The 21,028-nt window shown below is 46.4% G+C and overlaps 2 protein-coding genes across 4 annotated transcripts; both read right to left on the bottom strand.

The window, feature by feature from the left end:
• Positions 1–1,353: 1,353 nt before the first annotated feature.
• Positions 1,354–7,770, bottom strand: NGRN (neugrin, neurite outgrowth associated). Its single transcript, XM_005895155.3, has 3 exons — positions 7,184–7,770; positions 6,695–6,805; positions 1,354–2,406 (listed from the first exon to the last, which is right to left on the bottom strand). The coding sequence occupies exons 1-3, from the start codon at positions 7,621–7,623 to the stop codon at positions 1,818–1,820; spliced, it is 1,140 nt and encodes a 379-aa protein (XP_005895217.2). The 5' UTR covers positions 7,624–7,770; the 3' UTR covers positions 1,354–1,817.
• Positions 7,771–8,399: 629 nt separating this feature from the next.
• On the bottom strand, positions 8,400–20,884 carry GDPGP1 (GDP-D-glucose phosphorylase 1). Of its 3 annotated transcripts, XR_011461632.1 has the most exons (5): positions 20,487–20,884; positions 14,325–14,381; positions 11,558–12,839; positions 8,942–9,212; positions 8,400–8,726 (listed from the first exon to the last, which is right to left on the bottom strand). XR_011461632.1 is itself a non-coding variant. In XM_070358278.1 (3 exons), the coding sequence occupies exon 3, from the start codon at positions 12,828–12,830 to the stop codon at positions 11,673–11,675; it is 1,158 nt and encodes a 385-aa protein (XP_070214379.1). In that variant the 5' UTR covers positions 12,831–12,839; positions 14,325–14,381; positions 20,487–20,884; the 3' UTR covers positions 10,990–11,672. The 3 variants fall into 3 exon arrangements, 1 of the variants encoding a protein (XP_070214379.1); XR_011461633.1 differs by lacking the exon at positions 8,942–9,212; XM_070358278.1 differs by lacking the exons at positions 8,400–8,726; positions 8,942–9,212 and having other exon boundaries at positions 10,990–12,839.
• Between the last annotated feature and the right edge of the window lie 144 nt (positions 20,885–21,028).

Here is a 21,028-nt window from a genome sequence, read left to right as displayed (position 1 = left end):
GACTAGAGTGATTAGGGAAGGCCTACGAAAGTAACATTTGACCTGAGACCTGAATGGTAAGGACCCAACCAAATAAAAATCTGGCCACAATGAACTAGTAAGCGCAAAAGCCTAAGATTAGCATTTATAATGGAGAACAAAAGATTTGAGCTAGTGAGCATTAAGATGCTAGGGGATGAGGTAAATTTAAAACGTATCTAAGCTAGTAGTAAAAGCTTCTATTTTATTTATAGTCCCCTGGGGAAAGAGCGTCGTCAAATGGTGTGCAGGGTTAGAAATGCCTGTTGAAGCAGTCAAATAGCATCTTGCTGCTCGAATATTCTCATGGCAAATTATTTTTAAAATCATGAAAATACTTATGTTTGTAAATTACTTGAAAGTGGCAGAGCAGTGACAAGGGCCTTGTGTGTCCACTGCTCTATTACCAGAACCTGGATTCCCTAACTTTGACTGGCATGTGATAGGGTCTTGCCCATTTATACCGAGCGAATGCTCCAGTTAACAGCAATCAGTGATATTATAATTGCTATTAATGACATCTGAAATGGCAACAAGATACATGAACAGACTATCAATGACAGGGTTGGGATATCTACGTCTCCATTAGAAAAACATTCTGCATACAGGTAAATTCTGACTAGCCTACTTTTGCTGGTAAATTGTTAAAGTGAGACACTGTTGAGAACTATCACTGGACTCTTAGGTTGCCTGAATATCTGTCTTTTGATAATCACTTTCTGGTGATTATCTGATTCATCAGATATTTCTCAAAGAATCAGTGAATTAACAGGAATCGTGCCAGGCAGTGCTGGACTCCAGGAATTTAAGAAGACTTAAGAGTGAGACCTGGGTTCAAGTCCCAGTGCTGCGCTGTCACGCACAGCAACAAGGCTGTGGGTAGATCCAAACACCCTGGATACCGAATTTGTAAAAGTCGTCTACTATCTGTTCTTTTCTAGATCACAAGAGCCTTGTAAAAATCTGATAAAAACTGTAAAATAAGATTCTATTTAAGCTTTTGGAAGTGGCTGGAGATCATGTTGCGAGCCTGTAAAGCCTGTGCCTGCCCTGTATTTTTTGTTTGGACAGACCCCCACATCCCGATCTTCAGGGCCCCAGCAACTGTAAGAGCAACTTAAGACTTACAGTGTTTAGGGTGTTTAGGGGAGGCTTAATGTCCAGTTTTTAAGTGTCAAAGTTTGTAACTAAGCAGGGCTGGTCAGCACAGAGCCCTCTGCTGGCGATACCTCTGGCTACATTTCTCTCCCAACATTTAGAGGCTCTGTTTTTCTTCCCTTCCCTTCCCAGGTAAGCAAACCCTCCCATTCCCACAGAGCACCAATTGAAACAGACTGCTTCATTTTGCTTTATTTTGCACATAATGAGGACAACCAATTGACTAAGCAGTTCCAGAACCGTTAAGTGTTCATTAATCAAGAAGTAAATGAGGTGAGAAAACAAACTTAATCTCCTCCCAAATATACTGCAAGTATCACAGAAACTTGTAACAACACATGCAATACAGGTTTTTCAGCACACACACAGCCCAAGGGAGAAGGGTGAATCCTGACGATGCATGTGGGTCAGAGCAGGGGCTGTGCTCCAGGAAGCTGGACTCTACCTGGCGGGTCACTGCCCTGCTCCCGGACACATCTGCCCTGTGAAGTCCTCTGCCCTTTGTCAGATTCAAACCTTTCATCCCACATTCCAGGCTCATGGTTCCCCCCCACTTCCAAGGTGGAAATCCACACACAGAAATCCAGGCTTCAGAACCAAATATACTCGCCCAGCTGTGTGTCACATGGCACATCTCCGGCTCAGATTCTGTACAGGAAGTTCCCATTGCTGTCAAAGAACTCTCGTCCCCTCTGCACGACTCTCTTGCTGAAGATCTGGTCACCTGCCTCCCCTGCCTTCAGCTCTTCCAGCCTCTTGTCACTGGGTAATCCATCACTGTCAATTCCTCTGGCGCCCCTACAAGTGCTGGTAGGGTGACCTGCAGCAACAGGCACAAAGTCCTTCCCCTCCTCCAGGCCCTGGACTCCTTTATTCCTTTCCGTCTGTCTCGTTGTTATATTTGTACTCTGAGTATTCAATTCAATAGCTTTCAAAGCTGTGCTGTGACCATGGCCTCTGGATGAGGCTTCATCCCCAGGAATCAGCAAAGAACCTGATACAGACTGGCCTGCAGAAAGCGGTTTGGAGGAATCTCCAGGGCCTGGGAGCTCCGGGATCGAACGGGCAAGTCCGATTTTCTTAAGCACTTTTTGATCCTGTTTCAGTTTCTGTTCCAATGTGGGTATGAACTTGCTTTTTAAAACCCTTCGGATCACATCAGTGCTGACATCAAAGCCTTCAGCCAATCTGGGAACTGACCAAGACTCTGAAAATTCCCTGTGTAAATACCTGTGAAAAAAAAGAAGCAAATTTTCCATCTGTGAAGATTCTCCTATTAGAACAGTTAACAGATTATGTAACACTAGTGATAAATACATGAAAAGGAGGCTTGGAAAAACTGCAAACACAGTCTCTGTCTTGCACCACTAAATGTCTACAGCCAATTCTTCTGTGCTTACAGCAACACCCAACTACTTCTAGTCATTTAATGTCAACTGGATTCCTCTCACTGCATGACAGGCCCCAGTAAGATCCAGGGGATGCAAGACAGTCTTTCCCTTCAAAGAACATACAATCCAGACATGCCTGACAGTGCAGTGATGAAGACTCCGTGCTTCCAATGCAGGGAGCTTGAAGACGCAATGCAGGCAGGTGTGAACCCTGGTTAGGGAAGTAAGATCCTGCATGCCCCAATAATGCAGCTAAAAAACAAAACAAAAAAAGACCGCTGTGTTGATTAATAAATTGATTATTCAATTGGCTACTAATAAATTAATTGATTGTATAATAAATACCCAGCCCAGGGCCTACCCCTAAACAGACATTCATTTAAAAAAAACAAACAAACATACAATCTGGTGGTGGAGACAAATGTATTAACACCCAGCAAAACCAGCAACACTATGAAAAGGATCTCAGCAGAGGATGCTGAGAGAACCAGGGAGGGTGAGGCAGGGACAGGCTAGCACCACACCTGTTGGGCAGGCAGCCTAAGAATTCTTCAGGAAGTCCACCCTAGAGCTGGTCTGAAAACATGAGCAGTTGTAACAAGCTGGGAGAGAGGAGGAGAACAGGGGGTCAAAGGAACTGATGGTAGAACAGGCAGCAGGTGAAATACAAAGAAGCATACCACCTTTGTTGGGAAGAGTGCTATCTGTGTGACAGTGGGAGAAGGACAAAGACCATGTCTTGCTTAGGGATTCTGGAGTTTATCTCAGAGCAACAGTGAACAAAGGAAGAATTTTAAGCAGCAGAATGCCATGAGCAAATTTTCATTTTGAAGCTCAATCCAGTGATAATGAAACAGGGTGCAGTCATCAATTAGTATCCTTGAACTATAATCTGTATATTAATGAACAATAACCTGTAACTTGCTTTCAATGACCAAGCATGCTCTAACTGTTCCTGCAAAGTGCATACCCTCCCAGCTTCACAGCCTAGACAGTATCTCACACGATTCCTTTAACTGACCCCTGTAGACAACACTTCTGAACAGGAGTCAGAGTAGTGACAGTTGCTTAAGTTGCTGTTCAGGCCATGGGGCTAGTTTTGCCCAGCTCAAGCCAGTGGAGACCCCTGACCATTCAACTGGGCCTGTATGAGTGTCCAGTGAATGCCCTTTCATTGTCAAGGGGGAAAATCTCCATCCTGAGATTATGCTAATGCTGCCCATCATTTTCTGAATGTGCATTCCATGAAGAACCACATAACTCAGATACCCCTGTGCAGAGCTCCAATTACTTCACCTTTTTCTAACCATCAGCAACTTTTCCTGAAGCTTCAAACCACCCTGCTTCTCTTTTTTTAATATCTATTTATTTGACTACCCTGGGTCTTAGTTGTGGCACGCAGAATCTAGTTCCCCAACCAGGAACTGGACCCGGGTCCTCTGCATTGGGAGCGTGGAGTCTTAGCCACCAGGAAGTCCCCCTTGTTGCTTCTTTACCCCATAAATATTCTAACCCTCTCCTTCAGGGATGCTGATTTGAGATTTGTTCTCGTGTCTCCTTGCTTGGCTGCCTGTGAATAAACCCTTTCTCTGCTGCAGACCTCAAGGTTTCAGCACTGGCTTGCTGTGCATCAGGTAAACGAACATGGTTCAGTTACCTGGTTCAGTAACAGTAAATTTTGGCGCAAGACCAGAGGTGGAAAGACCAGGCAAGAGGCTGTCAGGAATTCAGGCAGTCTGAACTCAGGCAGGGGCAATGAGAGCAGGAGAGAGAGACTTGAGAAATACTTTAAGAAGGCCAAATAGGTGTACTTGGTAAGGAACTAAATACTGGGTTAAGAAATAGGTTGAGAGTCAGTATTTTTTGAGTAGGTGGTTGGTGGGAACATTCAGGGATATAGCAAAAATAGAAGAATGAGATTATCAGGGAACAACGATGAATTCTATTTTGTACATGTTGAGTTTGAGGAACTTGTGCGACAGCTGAACAGCGATGTCTAGTGCACAACTGACTACAGAGTTCAGAAGAACATGGCCTGGACATGAGAGAACTGGTAGTCATAAGCCAACAGCAGGAGGGGCTGAAGCCACCTGGCATCAGGTGGGGAAATATGCAAAATGAGATAAAAGACCCAGGGCACAACTGTAAAACTCTACAATACTTAAGGTATCGCAGGAAGAAGGGAAGCCCAGAGAGGAAACAGAAAACCAGTCCTACAAATAGAGGTGAGTGGTCCCCTGGGTCAAGACCATGTCTCATGTAGGGATTCTGGAGTTTATCTCAGAACAACAGTGAACCAACGAAGAATTTTAAGCAGCAGAACGCCATGAGCACATTATCATTGCTCAAAATTTTGAGGCTCAACCATCAATTAGATTCCTTGAACTATAATCTGTATATTAATGAACAATAATAACCTGTAAGGGTCAAGGGAGAATTTCAAGAATGCAGACAAGGTCAAATGCTGAGAAGTAGTAGACAAGCTAAAGTGTTGAGAGTCAGTTATGCCTAGCACTGAGGAAGTCACTGGTGTATCTGTGAGCAGTTTCATTGTCATGATGAAACAAACAGACAAAAACGAGAGCAGGGAGCCAGGAGGGAACTAGAGGAGGAGGGAGTGTAGAGTCAACTTGACAGTTGGGTTTCCTTTTTGTTTTTGTAATCCAAGTGACTGACTTAAGCTTTGTTTGCCAAGGCATGCACTTTGAAGATGGCTGTTTTCAATAAACACACTGCCAGCCACACAACTAGATAAAAAGCCAGGCTCTAGCCACCCCACTGAGGCACCTTTGTTTTAGAGACCATGGTTGACTTCAATAATTAACCACTTGGGCCACTTGCTTTTTCTCTTCCTGTGCTTTAAATTCCCATTGAATTTGCCAATAATGAGTGAGCCCTCAAAACCCTACCCCCACCCCCCTCCTCAAAAAAAAACTCAGGCCCCAGTGTTCAAACCCAGTAAAAGTAGAACTCCAGGCCCTTGCAACTCTCTCTAGCCATGGCCTTGCTGTGCAGCCTCAGGTGGGCTGTGTAATTTTCAGGCCCTGTAAGTAATAAACGTTCACCCACCCCCAAAGTTGAGGTCACTTAAGGACATGTTGCAATCTTAAGACACAACAGCTGGCCCAGCCACAGCACTGGTTATTGATAGACTGAGCCCAGCACACAACTCGGACAAGTGGACAGAAAAATGTATCTGAGGAATTAGGCAGGGATTTGACCTAGAGCACCCAGAGGACTGGTCCTAGACAAGTGAAGGACTGCCACTTCCCCCTGTGATATGACTAGAGGACAAGACTGAAAGTGGAAGGTAAGAAGCAGTCCAAGAAGCTTTAATAATTTTTACCTAATGGCCTGATTTTTCTCTCAAATAAAAAGATTATTTAATGATCCCCAAAGGGGAGGTGACAGGTAAGAAGATGGAAGGGTTAAAAATGCTGGCACTCAAGACGAGAGGAAGCTGACAGAAGAGAGTTGTTGTAGGCTCATAAAATCTTGATCATCTCTATAAATCCCCCTGATTCTAAGTCTCAACTCCAGAATTATTCTGGTGAGAATGAAAAACGGAACATGACCTTCGGAAGACTATTTAGCAATATTTATCAAAATGCAAATTCATTTAGCTTTGGCTTCAGTAACCCTACTTCTGAGAATGTGTATAATGCTTCTGGCAGATATGCACATTGATGGGTACACAAGGTCATGCACTAGGGCACTATTTGTTACAGTGAGTGGGTGGGAACAATTCAAACGCCCACCATAAAAGACCAGTAATATAAACTACAATTTATTAAGCATCTACAAATGAGAATGAGGCGCTCTCTCTTGGGAAGTTGAAAGATCTTCGGAATATATTAAATGAACAAGTAAAGTGTAGAAAAGTTATTTATAAATTGTTTGAGACTACGAAAGTGAAAATAAAATTCTACATTCACATGGGCTTGCTTCTATGTGCAGAAGGAAACCTAGATAGTGACACAAGAAAACTATTAATATTTTAATAGTATTTCTATCCACAGGAGACTAGGAGGGTTAACACTTCTCAACACATATGCAGTTATACTGCTTTAATTTTGAGCCATATGTAATGCACTACGTATTCAAAACAAAAATCTTAATAGTCTTACCGGATCTGCTCCATGGCTTCCCACGTCAGGGTCCTGGGTGGGGCACCTGACGCCTCCATTTGCCTTCGAATTTTCTGGAACCGGATGGCTTTTTTCTGTCGTTTCAGGGCGCTGGGGGAGAGAACCAATGGCAGAAACCATGCATAGACGCTAGATGGGTGGTTTAAGAGCCTTGGGGTCAGTCACAGAGCGTCCAGCGCACTTCACTTTGTAAACACTACGTGGCCATGTCGGCCAGCCAGAACACCGCCCCAGAAGTCTAACACCAAGAACAGCAGCCCATAAGCTGTTGCTGAATTCTTTAGTCGGGTGATGAAATACGTCCTTGGTGAAAGGACCTGTGGTCCCAAAGGATCTAACACCTGCCCCTGCGCCCCTAAAAACGGGTGAGAAGGGCTGCTGCAGGACGCCCAGCGCCAAGCGGGCGCGGACAAGGGCGCCCAGACAGAGGCCCTGCTTCAGGCTGAGGGCCCGGGAAGGAGCCGGTACCTCTCCACCTCCTGCAGTTCTCGCTCCTCCGGTTCCCAGTCGAAATCGGGGTCCGGCTCTCGGCTGGTAGAGCCCGGGATGGTCACCCCCCGGGTAGCAAACCCACAGCGAGCAACCGCTGCGCAGACACGCCCGCCCAGCAAAACGTTCAGGGAAAACGCCATGTTTACAAAAACCCCCTTCACGACCCACGGACTGGCAGCACCGGAAGCCAGGGACTGAACCGGAAGTACGCAGGGGGGAAAGCTCTGGGAGGTCGCGGTTCTTTCCGGCTTCAGGCTGAGGGCGTGGCTTTTGGGTTTAAACCGCTCGGTGGCCCAGCCCTCCCGATAATAACTACGGGGCGCGGGGAGGGCGAGTGTTTTCCCTGCAACTCCAGGAACCGGAATGAGGTAGAGGACGCTCCTGCCAAACGCGATAAATTTTAAACACGAGCTCATTGGCCAAGAGACGCCCCTTTACCCTAAGGGCTGCCCAGGCCGGCTTGTCTCCGCCACGGTCACAGGAAGGGCGTCCCCTCAGCGGTTCTCTGATGGCGACAGCCCCGAGCTATGGGAACTGGACTCCTCTGGGAAACGGATTTCTTGTCGCCTGGATGACCTCTAGCCCAGGGCTGCACCCAGAGTACAGATTTAGCGGTAAATCCAGGCTAAGGTTTGAAGGACGGAGAAGACAAGTTGTTAAGTCAGCCTAACGAATTGATCCTTTTGAACTGTGGTGTTGGAGAAGACTCTTGCGAGTTCCTTGGACTGCAAGGAGATCAAACCAGTTAACCCTAAAGGAAATCAGCCCTGAATATTCATTGGAAGGACTGATCTTGAAGCTGAAACTCCAATACTTGGGCCACCTGATTCAAAAGACTGACTCACTGGAAAAGGCCCTGATGCTGGGAAAGATTGAAGGCGGGAGAAGAAGGGGACAACAGAAGATGAGATGGTTGGATGGCATCACTGACTCGATGGACATGAGTCTGAGTAAGCTCCAGAAGTTGGTGATAGACAGGGAAGCCTGGCATGCTGCAGTCCACTGAGTCACAAAGAGTCGGACTTGACTGAGTGACTGAACTGAACTGAACGAGATCCAGGGGCTGGGAGCAAATTGCGAGAACCATCGTCAGAGTGAAAACTGCAACCCTAAATATCCTCTGATGCCCAGTCATTTGAGGGATGAGCTGGTGCTTCACTCTCATACTTGCAGTTGGTCAGACTGATGGCCAGGGTTCTGGAATGGAGGAAGAGCAGAAATCAGGGAGAGAGAGAAAAGGACCCTGCGGTACCAGACACCCAGATGAAGAGACAGCCCACAGATACATTTTCTCTAGAAGCCACTTAAAGGAAAGACCGTGCATGCTAAGTGGCTTCAGTCGTGTCCAACTTTTTTGCAACATTATGGACTGTAGCCCTCCAGGCTCCTCTTTCGTTGGGATTCTCCAGGCAAGAATACTGGCATGGGTTGCCATGTCCTCCTCCAATGGATGTTCCCGACTCAGGATCAAACCCATGTTTCCTGCATTGGCAGGCTGGTTCATTACCAGTAGCACCACCTGGGAAAGACCAGAATGATATAAATGTGCTGAAATTCTAAATTAAGCCAGCCCAAATGGTTCCGGATTTTATTGTACCAAAAGGCTAGCGATCTCTTGTATTTCCTGTCCTCTTTCCCAGGCTAAAGGGAAAACTTTGGATTCCCCGCCCAACTGCAGAAGGGCAGAGGGTTACTCTCGAGCTGGGCAAGTGAGGGGGTCCAGGGGACAGTTACCTGTGTTTCTGCCTTCTCTTTCTCCTCCCAACTTCTAAGACATCTGGCTCAGCTGGGGTTACAATTTTCTTTGGTATTTTCTTGCGTACAGTGTATAAAGGAACTCCATTCCTAAATGTATTGTAGTCAGTCTTAGAGAGTGCCTGCAGAAAAGCATTAGAAGGGATGGCAGCTTCCCCTTTTACACACTCCTCCTCAGATTCCTCTTCTTCACTGTAGCCTTCCTCTGATTCACTGGTCTTCCAAGTATTCAGCTCCATCCTCTTAGATTCTGAGGGGAGAAGGATGGGGTAAGGACCTTCGTGGTGTTCTAAGGGGATGTTCCTTAAGGACAGAACAGTCCACTACAGAATGGGATGTTTTCCACTAGGTTTGGGATCTGTGGCGGGGGGGCCTGTGCAATGTTAGATTTGCTGACAAGCCCCACTCATCCAGCATCACTCCATACAGCACTCTGGGGTGCAGGAGCTGAGCTGAGCTGGCCGTGACCTGAGCTTTCTTTGTGATGGGCGATTGCTGGGAGCACTAGGGATACCTTCACTTTGAAAAATAGAGCTGAAGACCTATGAGCCCTATCGGTGCTAGACTCAGCTGGTGGCTCATGATGGCCCTTTGGCAGGCTCCTGCTCTTTCCCAGGTTTTATTGGGCCTCTGGGACCTCCTCCTTGCTCCTGGAGCTGGCAGTGGAAGTGCAATCAAGTGCACTGCACTCTAAAGTGGATTCTTGCCACAGCTGACCCAGTGCATGACAGGGCTTATCCTTCTTTTTTCACACCAGTTCACACAAGTCCCACTCCCATCCTTTCCTGAACCCGCAGGCCAAGCCCCTGGAATTAGGCCACCTCAGTGTTCAGGACGAATATCTGCTTGCCTTCCTTCAGTGTTTCTAGTAACCACATCTTGGACGGTCTCGGCACTTGGGAGGGACAGCTGTGATTAGCACACATGCCCTTCATGTGCTCATCAGACTGCTCCTTCACCATCGCCATCTCTTCCTGAGGTGCGCCCACTCTGACTTCTACCAAACTCAGCCCAAATTTGTCACTTTAAGATTTTACCATGTGCCTACATCTAAAGGTCACTTACAATTTTTCTGTCCTTTAAAAAGACATGGACATTTCCTGATTCCTAGATTTCTGGATCCTCCTTCAGGATATGATACTCTATTACCTCCTCCTTAAAATGTTTTGGAGTCCCTTGCCTTGCAGGACGCACACTTTTCTCACTATTTAGACAAACATTTTGTTCTAGTACCTAAACTATCATCATTGCTTGCCTGAATTGCCAGCATTCAGCAGGATCTTAATTGGATTCCCTGTCTTCCCTCCTTGATCCATCCATCCATCCATCACGGCTAAAATGCAAATTTGTTACCCCTCAATTTAAAACTCTCCAAGGTTTCCCATTAGCTCAAGTCCAACACCCCTTAGGACAAGAGACCCTCCATCAAAAAACAAGAAACAAACATACAAACAAAAAGCAAGCAAAGAGGTGGAGAGGCCCTGAGCTGGATCACCCCTTCTTACATTCCTACTGTGCTCAAAGCCCAGGGCCCTGGGTACAAAGCAGCTCCTAAGTGTTCCATATTTAAGCTTAGAAAAGGCTTCCATAAATCCCTTTCTTGACAATTGACAAAGTATACATGGCTAAGAAGTACCATCATAAAGAAAACCTATCTTTTAATTTTTATGTAAAGATTTGGGGCCAGAAGAAGGCTTTCCTCTGAATATCAGCCCTAAGGGAAAGCTGGGGAAATCCTGGTATTTGGACTCACCACCTTAGGCACTCAAAGTCCACTTTGCTATAATGGTCACTGCATTCCCTTCAGAGAGTAAGAAAGCAAAATAAGTGGTGTTTCTAGAGCCTGTATTTGCAAAGGCTTGTAGAGAGAGGCACTGAGCTAAAATTACTGCAATTGCCAAAAACAGGCATGTTGAGGGTGACCAAAATGTTGAGGAATTTCGAGGTTAAACTTTCTTATGAAATGGGTTGTGATGCATATTCTGCCTCATCTCAAGACTTTATTAACATGATGGTCACAGGTGCACAGCCCCAGCTCAGCTTCATGGTGTCTTGACTGCCTGTGTTGCCGTCCTGACTCCACTACTTTTGAGCTACCTGACCTTGGGTTACTGAACTTCTGTCAGCCTCCATCTCATCTGCTAAATGTGGCTATTCAAAGGACCTGCAACGCTCAAGTTGTGAGGACACCTTGTTCTCACATGAAATAATGTATGTGAAGAACACTTAGCTCAGCATTGGGGCTGGAGGAAAATTCGAGGTGCCCAGGTAGGCAAAATATGTCCTACAAATACAGTATATGGATGGAGGGGATGAATACAGGAGCAGAATGAAGAAACAACTCAGTGGTGGGCAGAGGCAGAACCAGCAGAGTCAAGAATAGAACAAGTGATAAACTATCACTTTGCTAACACTTAAAGAAAAGTCAGCATAGAGTCAGGAGCCTGTAACTCCTGCACATACTCCCTTCTTAGTAACAGGTTTGACATCCCTGGGGCTTGTCCAAGAAGCAAGGTGAAAAGCAGCAGATACATCCAAGAGGGCTCATTCATGCCATTTATTCCAACAATCACCCTCTTTAAACAGACAACTTACCAGTTCTTTATCCCTCCCCTTATACTGAAACCAGTTAGAAGGCATTCATGAATGTGCCCCCAACACCACGATGGACAGTTCTCCGGATCAGTTAGAATAAATACTGCTGGGAGGATTACTCTTCCTCCCGGGCTATCAAGGCCACCAGTGCCGCCCGCACGTCTTCTGCCTGGGCTGGGGGCAGCAGACATTCTCTGATGAGGGCCAGAGCTGCCGCCTCAGTCAGGCTGCTGAAGTCTTGGGCCGTTTTGACCGGGAGGTGCCCAGCCAGCTCACAGAGGGCAACGTTGAATGCCTCACCTTCCTTTATCCCAAAGCTGGGCTTCCGGGGCCACAGAATGACCCGGACTCCCGAGAGAGCTGAGGAAGATGTCGCCTTTCCAGGTGGGGCCCCCCGAGTGACAAACAAGTTATGCGCAATCTCACAGTCAGTCAGGTAGTCAGTGGCACGACACACCCTGCTTATCAAGGCTTCCAAGTCAGATCCTGGCCTACTGGTGTAAAAGAGGAAGCCAGGAGCTGGGAGGGCCTGGAGCACATGCAGACGGCCCCGAGGGTCCAGGGGTTCACTGGGGGCCCCCTCCACGGGTAGCCGGTGGGCCAGGTAGTAGCCATGCAGGTGGAGGTGGTTCACTGAGGCCAGGCCACCCAGGCTGTTGAAGCCCACACGGAAGCCTGGGTGTGAGCTCAGCAGTACAGCCTCGACCCCGGCCCGCAGCGCCCCAGGCAGCAGGCGCTGGGGGAGCCCTCGGGCGGGTTCGGGCACCAGCAGCACGTGGCCCCACTCCAAGGGGCTGACGTTGATCACCACCAGGATGTCCTCTTGCTGGACAGTGCCGGGGCAATCCTGCTTCCGGTGCAGACGAAAAAGGACCTCTCCTGGCCGGATCTGGTTGAAGTTAAACTGTTCGGGGTCAAACTCCTGCCTCACGCTCTTGATGTTTTGGGGGCACCTTCTCTGCACACCTCGCTCCACGTTCAGCTGAGCCACAAAACCCACGGTCCCAGGGAGGGTTTGGGTCGGCAGCTCCCCCAGTGGGTAGCGGAACAGCCCCAGCTCCATCCGCTGCCTCCAGGCTGAGCAGAGGGCAGAGTCAAAGTGAGACAGTGGCGGCGTGTTCAGGAGGCTGAGCGCGCCCCTTGGCCACTGAACCCCTTCCATCATGAGTTCCTCCTGCTCATAGACAAAGTCAGGAATGCCCTGCCCTTCCCAGTCCTCCTTGTTTGGAGGCAGCAAATAGGAAGTTTCATTTGAAGCATGTGGAATAGCCATGCGGCTGACCTGAAACAATCATAAGGTGAAAAATACATGATGCCATCCCATTTCTAAAGATTTTTTAATAATAAATTCACTACTTTTTACTTATGTATTTTTATTTTTTTAAATCTTTTTTGGGGGTTTCCCTGGTGGCTCAGATGGTGAAGAATCTGCCTGCAATGCAGGAAACCTGGGTTCCATCCCTGGGACAGGAAGATATCTTGGAGAAGGAAATGGCAACCCACTCCAGTATGCTTGCCTGAGAATTCCATGGACAGGAGAGCCTGGTGGGCTACAGTCCATGGGGTTGCAAAGAGTCGGACACACTGAGCGACTAACACACACACAAAGTACTTTTATTTATTTATTTGGCCGTGTGGGGTCCTAGCTGCAGCACAAGCGGTTTTCCATCTTAGTTGTGGCGTGCGGGATCTTTAGTTGCAGCATGTGAGATTTTTATTTGTGCTATTTATTAATGTATTTGGCTGTGCCACTCAGCTTGCAGGATCAGTTAGTTCCTCGAGCAGGGACTGAACCTGGGCCATGGCGGTGAAAGCCCAGAATCCTAACCACTAGCCCACCAGGGAACTCCCCTATTTTAATTTTTAAATAAACTTTACTCTTTGTTCTAATTACAAAAGTAATATATGCTTTTGGTAAAATATTTTGAAAACACAGAAATCACTCATAATTCTATCACCTGCAGGTTAGCATACATTTTTGCTGAATTAAAGATATAAATTACATTCTTTCTCTTTCTAAAAATTACACATAATGAATAAATTTTCCTAATGGAGAAAAGAAATACAGATAAATTACAACACTTATTCCAATGCCCAGGGAAAAATCACAATTTATATATGTAGCCTCATATTCATATGTAGATAGATCTTGATTTTTTTTTTTTGGCCATGCCATGAGGCATGCAGGATCTTAGTTCCCCAACCAGGGATCAAACTCATGCCCCCTGCATTGGGAGCACAGTCTTAACCACTGGATTACCCGGGAAGTCCTGGAACTTGTTTTTTTTTTTAACTGATCTTTAACTCTTGTACATTTAGGTTTTTCTGGCTTCTTACTACCATATACAGTGTTGTGATGGATATCCTGTGTATCTATCTTTGCAGATGCTTTTATTTTCATTTAAAATAAAATCTTAGTTGACCATGGGTTCAGAAGAGGCTCGTGGCTCAGGCTTTCAATACACAGTCTGGCAAACTGCCCTCCAGAAAACGGCACCAGTGCCCAGTGCCTGAGAGTGGCCATGGCTTCAAAGCTTACTACTCCTTTCATGGGAAGAGCATTTCCACTGTTGTCCAGTAATTCCAAATGGCCATACATACACCCACCTGGGTGAGGATGGCCAATCATAAGTGCCCAGGGCCAATCCTTTAAGGTGGAAACAGGTGTCAGTCTTCATCTCCACTGGGTCCCTGAAGCCCAGGGGACCAAAGGGGTCAGGGACATGACCTGCTGTTAGCCCACAGGGGACTTCAGAAGGAAGCTTACCTCAGTTGAGTCGCCTCAGCACAAGCTTGGGTACCCTCAGCTCTGCTGGTCCAGAAACTTTACATTAATAAAACAGAAAAACATGCAAAACAATGTTTTGTTAAAAGTCAAGCTGAGTTTAATGGGTATAGAATTTCAGTTTTGTAAGGTAAAAATATTCCAGAGATTGGCAACACAATAATGTGAATATACTTAATACTACTAAACTGTACACTCAGAGATGTTTAAGATGGTAACAGTACTGTACACTTAAGAGATGGTTAAGATGGTAACACGACTGAACTGCACACTTAGAGATGGTTAAGATGGTAAAACTTTTGCATTTTTTACCACAGTAAACATTTTTTTTAAACTTGAGCTTAAATTTTATACTTTAATTTACTAAGCATAAAAATTTATGCATAATTTACTAAGCATAAGTAAAATATAAAGTCTTAAATTATTTTATTAAAAGTGAGTCTAGGACACTTCTCCAAAGATATACAAATGGCCAACAAGCATATGAAAAGATGCTCAACATCACTAAGTAAGGAAATAAAATCAAAATCACAATAAGATACCACTTGACATTCTTTAGGATGGCTACTATCAAAAACAGAAAATAACAGGTGTTGGCAAGGATATGCAGAAATTGGACCCCTTAGACACTACTGGTGGGAATGTAAAGTGATACAGTTGCTATGGAAAACAGTAGAGCAGCTCCTCAAAAAAATAAAAATAAAATCACTATGTGATGCAGCAGTTCCACTTCTGGGGGTATATCCAAAACAACTGAAAGCAGGGTCTCAAAGAGGTATTTATACACCCGTGTTCAGAGCAACAGTAGCCAAGAGGTGGAAGCAACTTAAGTATCCATCAATAGATAAATGGATAAACAAGAGGTGGCCTATACAGGCAATGGAATGTTATTCAGCCTTAAAAAGAAGGCAATGCCAACACAGGCTACAACATGGATGAACCTTGAGGACTTTGTGCTAACTGAAATAAGCCAGGCACCAAAGGACAAGTTATTTATGATTTCACTTATACAAGGGACCTAAAGTGCTCAAATTCTGGGATTTCCCTGGTGGTCCAGGGGCTGCAACACTGCGCTCCCAATGCAGGGTGCCCAGGCTGGATCCCTGGTTGGGGAACTAGATCCCACATGCCACAGCTAAGACACAGTGCAACCAAATAAATTAACTTAAAAAAAAAAAAAGCTCAAATTCATAGAGACAGAAAGTAGAATGGTGGTTTCCAAGGGCTGGGGGGAGGGGGAAAGGAGAAACTGTTGTTTAACGTGCGCAGAGTTTCAGTTTTGCAAGAAAAAAGTTCTGGAGACTGGGCTACCAAATAATGTGAATATACTTAATACTCCTGAACTATACACTCAGAAATGGTTAAGGTTTTAAAGTTTATGCTACACTTTTTTTTAAACTGAATTTTTAAAATGTCAGGATGGGAAATTTCATGTTATGTGTATTTTGCCACAATTCAAAACAATTTAAGTGATTCTCAAAATAGATTTAAGAAATCCAACAATTTGCTGAATTAAACCTAAGTAGGATGTCATCACTGACTCAATGGACATGCATTTAAAAAAACTCCAGGAGATAGTGAAGGACAGGGAAGCCTGGCATGCTGCAGTCCACAGGGTCACAAAGAATTGGACACGACTGAGCGACTCAACAACATTCACTTAAGTGTCTCTCATTCATTCATTCAGAATCAACCCATTTCAATTCCACTGTTGACATTCTAGGGCATCTCTTCTGTGCACCCTGGTCCATGTTCTGCTGAGCCACAAAATCAAAGTATTTAGGATGTAACTGCTGTGTATGAGGCAATGAAGACATGGTAGCAAATAAGGAGAACCAAGTCCATATCCTTAGGGAACTTACATCCTGGGATGAAGTTAGATGATAAGCAAAAGGAAAACATTAACTACCTGTGGTGAAAGCATTTTGTGGGAAACAAGTCATAAAACAGGGGGTGACTAAGCGGTGGGGTCAGGGCATCCCACTTCCATAAGAGGGATGTGACAGCTGAGCTAAGACAGGAAGGATAAGAAGAGGCCTACAATGAAGAGCTGAGTGTACTCCAGGCAAAAGAAACCCGAAGTCCAAGGCCACGAATCTTGCAGGCAGCTGGTTGGCCTGTTCTAGGAACAGAAAGGAGGCAATGTTACTGGGGTATGGCCGGCAAAGGGGAGAGGGCTGTAGCATAAACTTTAAAACCTTAACCATTTCTGAGTGTATAGTTCAGGAGTATTAAGTATATTCACATTATTTGGTAGCCCAGTCTCCAACCAGTGAAGCTGGAGAGGAAAGCGGAGGCCAGATTAGCTGCAGGGCCTTATGCATCATGGACAGGAACTTGGATTCTATTCTAAATGGAGTAAGAAATCACTGGTAGGTTCTAAACAGAAGGATCATTTGGTATTTTACTTTTTGGCCACACCACACAGCATTCTGTGGAACTTCTCTGACCAAGGATTGAACCCAGGAAGTCCAGGACTGTCTGATATTTTATAAACTTTTTTCTGTTATGCGGAAAATGGATCGTAGGGGAGCAAAGGGGAAGCAGAGACCACTGTGGAGGCCACTCTGGTGGCCAAGTGAGCAGTGAGGTGACTGGACAACAAAGATGGCAACAGAGTTAGGAGGAGGTGGGGATATGGGTCATGTTTTAAAGACAGAACCAACAGGGCCTGCTGACAGGCTGACTACAAGACTAAGGGAAAAGGAAGAACTGGGAGTGACTCAGCTTCAGGAACCAGGCCCTGCAGTGGCATTTACAGAGATGGAGAGGGTGGAGATGGGGTGTGGGCAGGAACAGGTGACTAAAGGAAGGGAGAGATCAAAAGATCAGTTTTCATTACTGAATTTGAGATGTCGCCTGCGCATTCAAGAGAAGTGGTGCAGGCAGCTGGACAGTCAAACCTGGAGGTCAAGGTTGAAGTCTGGGCTAGAAATTTAGAATAACATTAAGTAAGACCCAGGGGCTAGGACCAAGGATCCAGAGCCAAGATGGTACCAAAAGACTAAAAATATGAGTAAAGATATATCAGTCAACAGAATCAATAGGAAGTGGGTATGGCTGTACTGATAGTCAAGTGAAAGAATAGAAAGAAAGAATTGAAGTCGCTCAGTCGTGTTTGACTCTTTGCGACCCCATGGACTGTAGCCGGCCAGGATCCTGAGTCCTTGGGATTCTCCAGGCTCCAAGAAAACTGGAGTGGGTTTCCATTTCCTTCTCCAGGGGATCTTCCCAACCCAGGGATGGAACCCAGGTCTCCCACACTGCAGGCAGACTCTACCATCTGAGCCACCAGGGAAGATATTCAAGTGAACTAAGAGGCAAAAAAAAAAAAAAAAACACTAGAAATAAAGAGGAATATTTGAGAATAACAAATCATAGTGACCAGGTGACAGGACTGAATCTTCATAGGAAAACCAGGAGGAAGGGAACACAGGTCCCAGGTCTCTACTATGCCAGGCATGGGCTGGGGATTTTCCAAGTTTAATTAGGTGACCCTCACAACAAGCCTGTGTGGTGGGTATCATCCTGGCAGGAAGGTGAGAGATCTGATTTTGGAGGCTAACAAGATATTTGAATTCTGACTCTTCCATTCACTAGGGATGATGTGACCTTGAGCCCCTAGAACAAAACCCATTTCCACAGCATGGGCTCTGGGCTCTCAAGGCTTAGCTGTGCCTCCCCTCACCTCCTCTCAGACCACTCTTCCCCACACCTACTCTGCTCCTCACTCTTCCTAAACCTGTTCCTGCTCAAGGCTTTGGTGCTTTCTGTTCTTTCAGTCTAAAATACCCTTCTCCCAGAGTGTCTTCACACTCCTGTCTCATTTAAGCCTCACAGCAAACAGTACCACCTCAGACATGGGCTTCCCCGGTGGCTTAGGGAAGCAAACAGGAAACTGAGGTTCTATCCCTGGGTCAGGAAGATCCCCCGAAGGAAACAGCAACCCACTCCAGTATTCTTGCCTGGGATATCCCATGGACAGAGGAGCCTGGCAGGCTACAGTTCATGGGGTCACAAAGAGTCGGACCTGACTTAGCAATTAAACCACCACCACCTCAGACACACCTTGGTGGCCACACCATCTAATGTCTCAAGGGAAAGAGGAAGAGGGAAATAATACGACAAGCAGGGAAAGAAATGTCTTGGAAAACAAACACCAGGAGCTATTTTTAAATCAGCCACTCAGTTTTATCACTGTTATCAAGGGTTCATTGAACACAGAAGGACAATATGTTAAGCAAGCTCACCAGGGACTGCTAAATGACTCAGAATGCTGATTTAATAATTTATAATGAGAAACATGGCAAAGAGCACAAAATGTTCTTGGTGGCTGGTTATTATAGGCCTTCCTCCATACAAAAATTTACCAGGAAGCAAAATTATAATCAAAAGATTGTTCAATGAAGAAGGGTTCAAAGTCAAGTGAGGTGGCTGAGCAATCTTCATGACAGCTGGCCACTATGGCGGGGCAGTGTCAAGTCCCACACCTTCACCATGAAAAGATGCAGTCTCACCCTGAAGTCCAAGGATGTGCACTCACTGGTTGGTGTTCTGTCTTCTTAGCCTAGCACAGGAGACACTGTGACAGCTTCTTGTTCGTTGAAAGTGCGACTTGCGATCCCATGGACTATCCAGTCAATGGAATTCTCCAGGCCAGAATATTGGAGTGGGTAGCCATTCCCTTCTCCAGGGGATCTTCCCAGCCCAGGGCTCAAATCCACGTCTCCTGCATTGCAGGCGGATTCTTTACCAGCTGAGTCACCAGGGAAGCCCAAGAATACTGGATTGAGTAGCCTGTCCCTTCTCCGGGGGATCATCCGACAGAAATCAAACCGGGGTCTCCTGCATTGCAGGCAGATTCTTGTTTGTTGCCTTTTATTAAATGAAGACCAACTCTTTCTTGGACAGGAGTCTACTGTCAAGAGACTACACTCCAGTCGCTTTGACTGGCTTTGGTGTTCCCACTGCTCTGTAGCCTCTACTTTCTGGAAGGTAATATTTCCACAGTGGTGGGACTCACAGGTTGATACAATGAGTCTTACTAAGTCATTCTCCAATGATCACCTTATCATTATTGAGTGCTGGGAAAATTAAAGTTACTCAGCAAAAGCATTCACTCAACAACTGCCACACCTTGTGTCTGAAAATCATGATTCCCACCGCTCCTCATGGAGCTTGCAGTCTAGCGGGAGAAAAAGACATTAATCCAATCATCACACGTGTAAATATAGATGGCAAACATGACAGACGCTGTCAAGGAAAGCACTGGATCCTCTGTGAGTGTAATATAGATCCTTAATCTAGTCTAGGAAATCAGGGAAGGATTCCCTGAGGATAAGATGGAAGAAGAATGGAGAACCCATAATGGCTGAAACCCAGAAAGCCTGAGGAGACTGGCAGAGAGAGAAAGAGAGGTTGAACTCGAATTATAGGGGGTTGGTTTCGGTATTTAACTCCTTAATGGTTTTAAACTGACATGCTCATATTTAGACTTTACAAAGATCAGCTAGTGGAATGAATTAAAAGAATCAAGAACTATATTTTGTCTGTTATACCGTATTAAAGTAGAAAACAACAATAAAAAATAATGAATCTCACTATCTCCTCCACTCGGTAGCTTGTAACCCCTATCTTTCGGAATACTCATTCATGCATGCATCCAATACAAACTGAGAGCGAACCGTGCATATGCCAAGCATTGTCTTAGGGGTTGAGAGGAGACAAGAGCAAATAGTTCGTTTCAATTCCTACTCCCCCAGTATGCAGTCTGGGAGCAGGTCACAGGGCAGCATGCAGGCTGGGGAGAGGAGTACAGCAGTGGGGATCCTTGAAAAGAGCCTTAGAATGGAGCCACCGCTTTTTAAAAGCTCGAGTCTAGACAAGTCTCTAGACTTGGTGGGTTCCATACCTAGGCTGGAAGATCCCCTGGAGGAGGGTATGGTAACCCACTCCAGTATTCTTGCCTAGAGAATCCCCATGGACAGAGGAGCCTGGCAGGCTACAGTCCATGGGGCCGCAAAGAGTCGGACACGACTAAGCACGGAGGAGGGTATGGTAACACACACAAACACACACCCCACCCCCCCCACCCCCCACCCCCGTGAGCCTTTGTATTTCCCCCTTTGGAAAACGGTAACTCACCTTGCAGAGATTTAAGAATTGAAGCTAATTATGCACAGCGCTTGGGACCTGGTGGGCCCTCAATAAACAGCCTCAGCAGGCAGCAAGGTTATGGTTATTTCTGCAGACGTGACATGAGGGTTCCAAATAGTACGGCAGGTGACGAATGGCAACGTCCGGGTGGAAAAGCCCTCGATGGGCAGAGATGGCAGCCGACCGCCTCGGGCCACTCAGCGAGCCACGAGGTTTCTCGGTTATCCCGGCTCCAAACACTCTCCGGGCTCCGACCAAGGCCGCCACCCCCGACACCCCCGACACCTACTGCAGGTGAGGCGGACACACCGCGCGACTACCCCCAAACTCCTACCGGGGCCATCGCGGGGTCGTGGCGCCCTCAACGCATGCGCGGCCTGCACGCCAGCGCGCGAAGACGGCCCGGCCCGGCCCGCCCACCCTGGAGGCGGGGCCGTGAGGCCTGGGCCCCGCCCCGGAGCGTCCGGCCCCGCCCCGGGCCCCGCCTCCAGCTTGCCAGGGACCGCCCGGAGCCAGGAGCCAACCGGCTG

Source organism: Bos mutus, chromosome 21 (genome assembly GCF_027580195.1).
Source record: "Bos mutus isolate GX-2022 chromosome 21, NWIPB_WYAK_1.1, whole genome shotgun sequence".
Taxonomy (NCBI): domain Eukaryota; kingdom Metazoa; phylum Chordata; class Mammalia; order Artiodactyla; family Bovidae; genus Bos; species Bos mutus.
The sequence above is the reverse complement of the archived record's forward strand: the minus strand, read 5'-3'. Positions and strand labels throughout refer to the sequence as shown.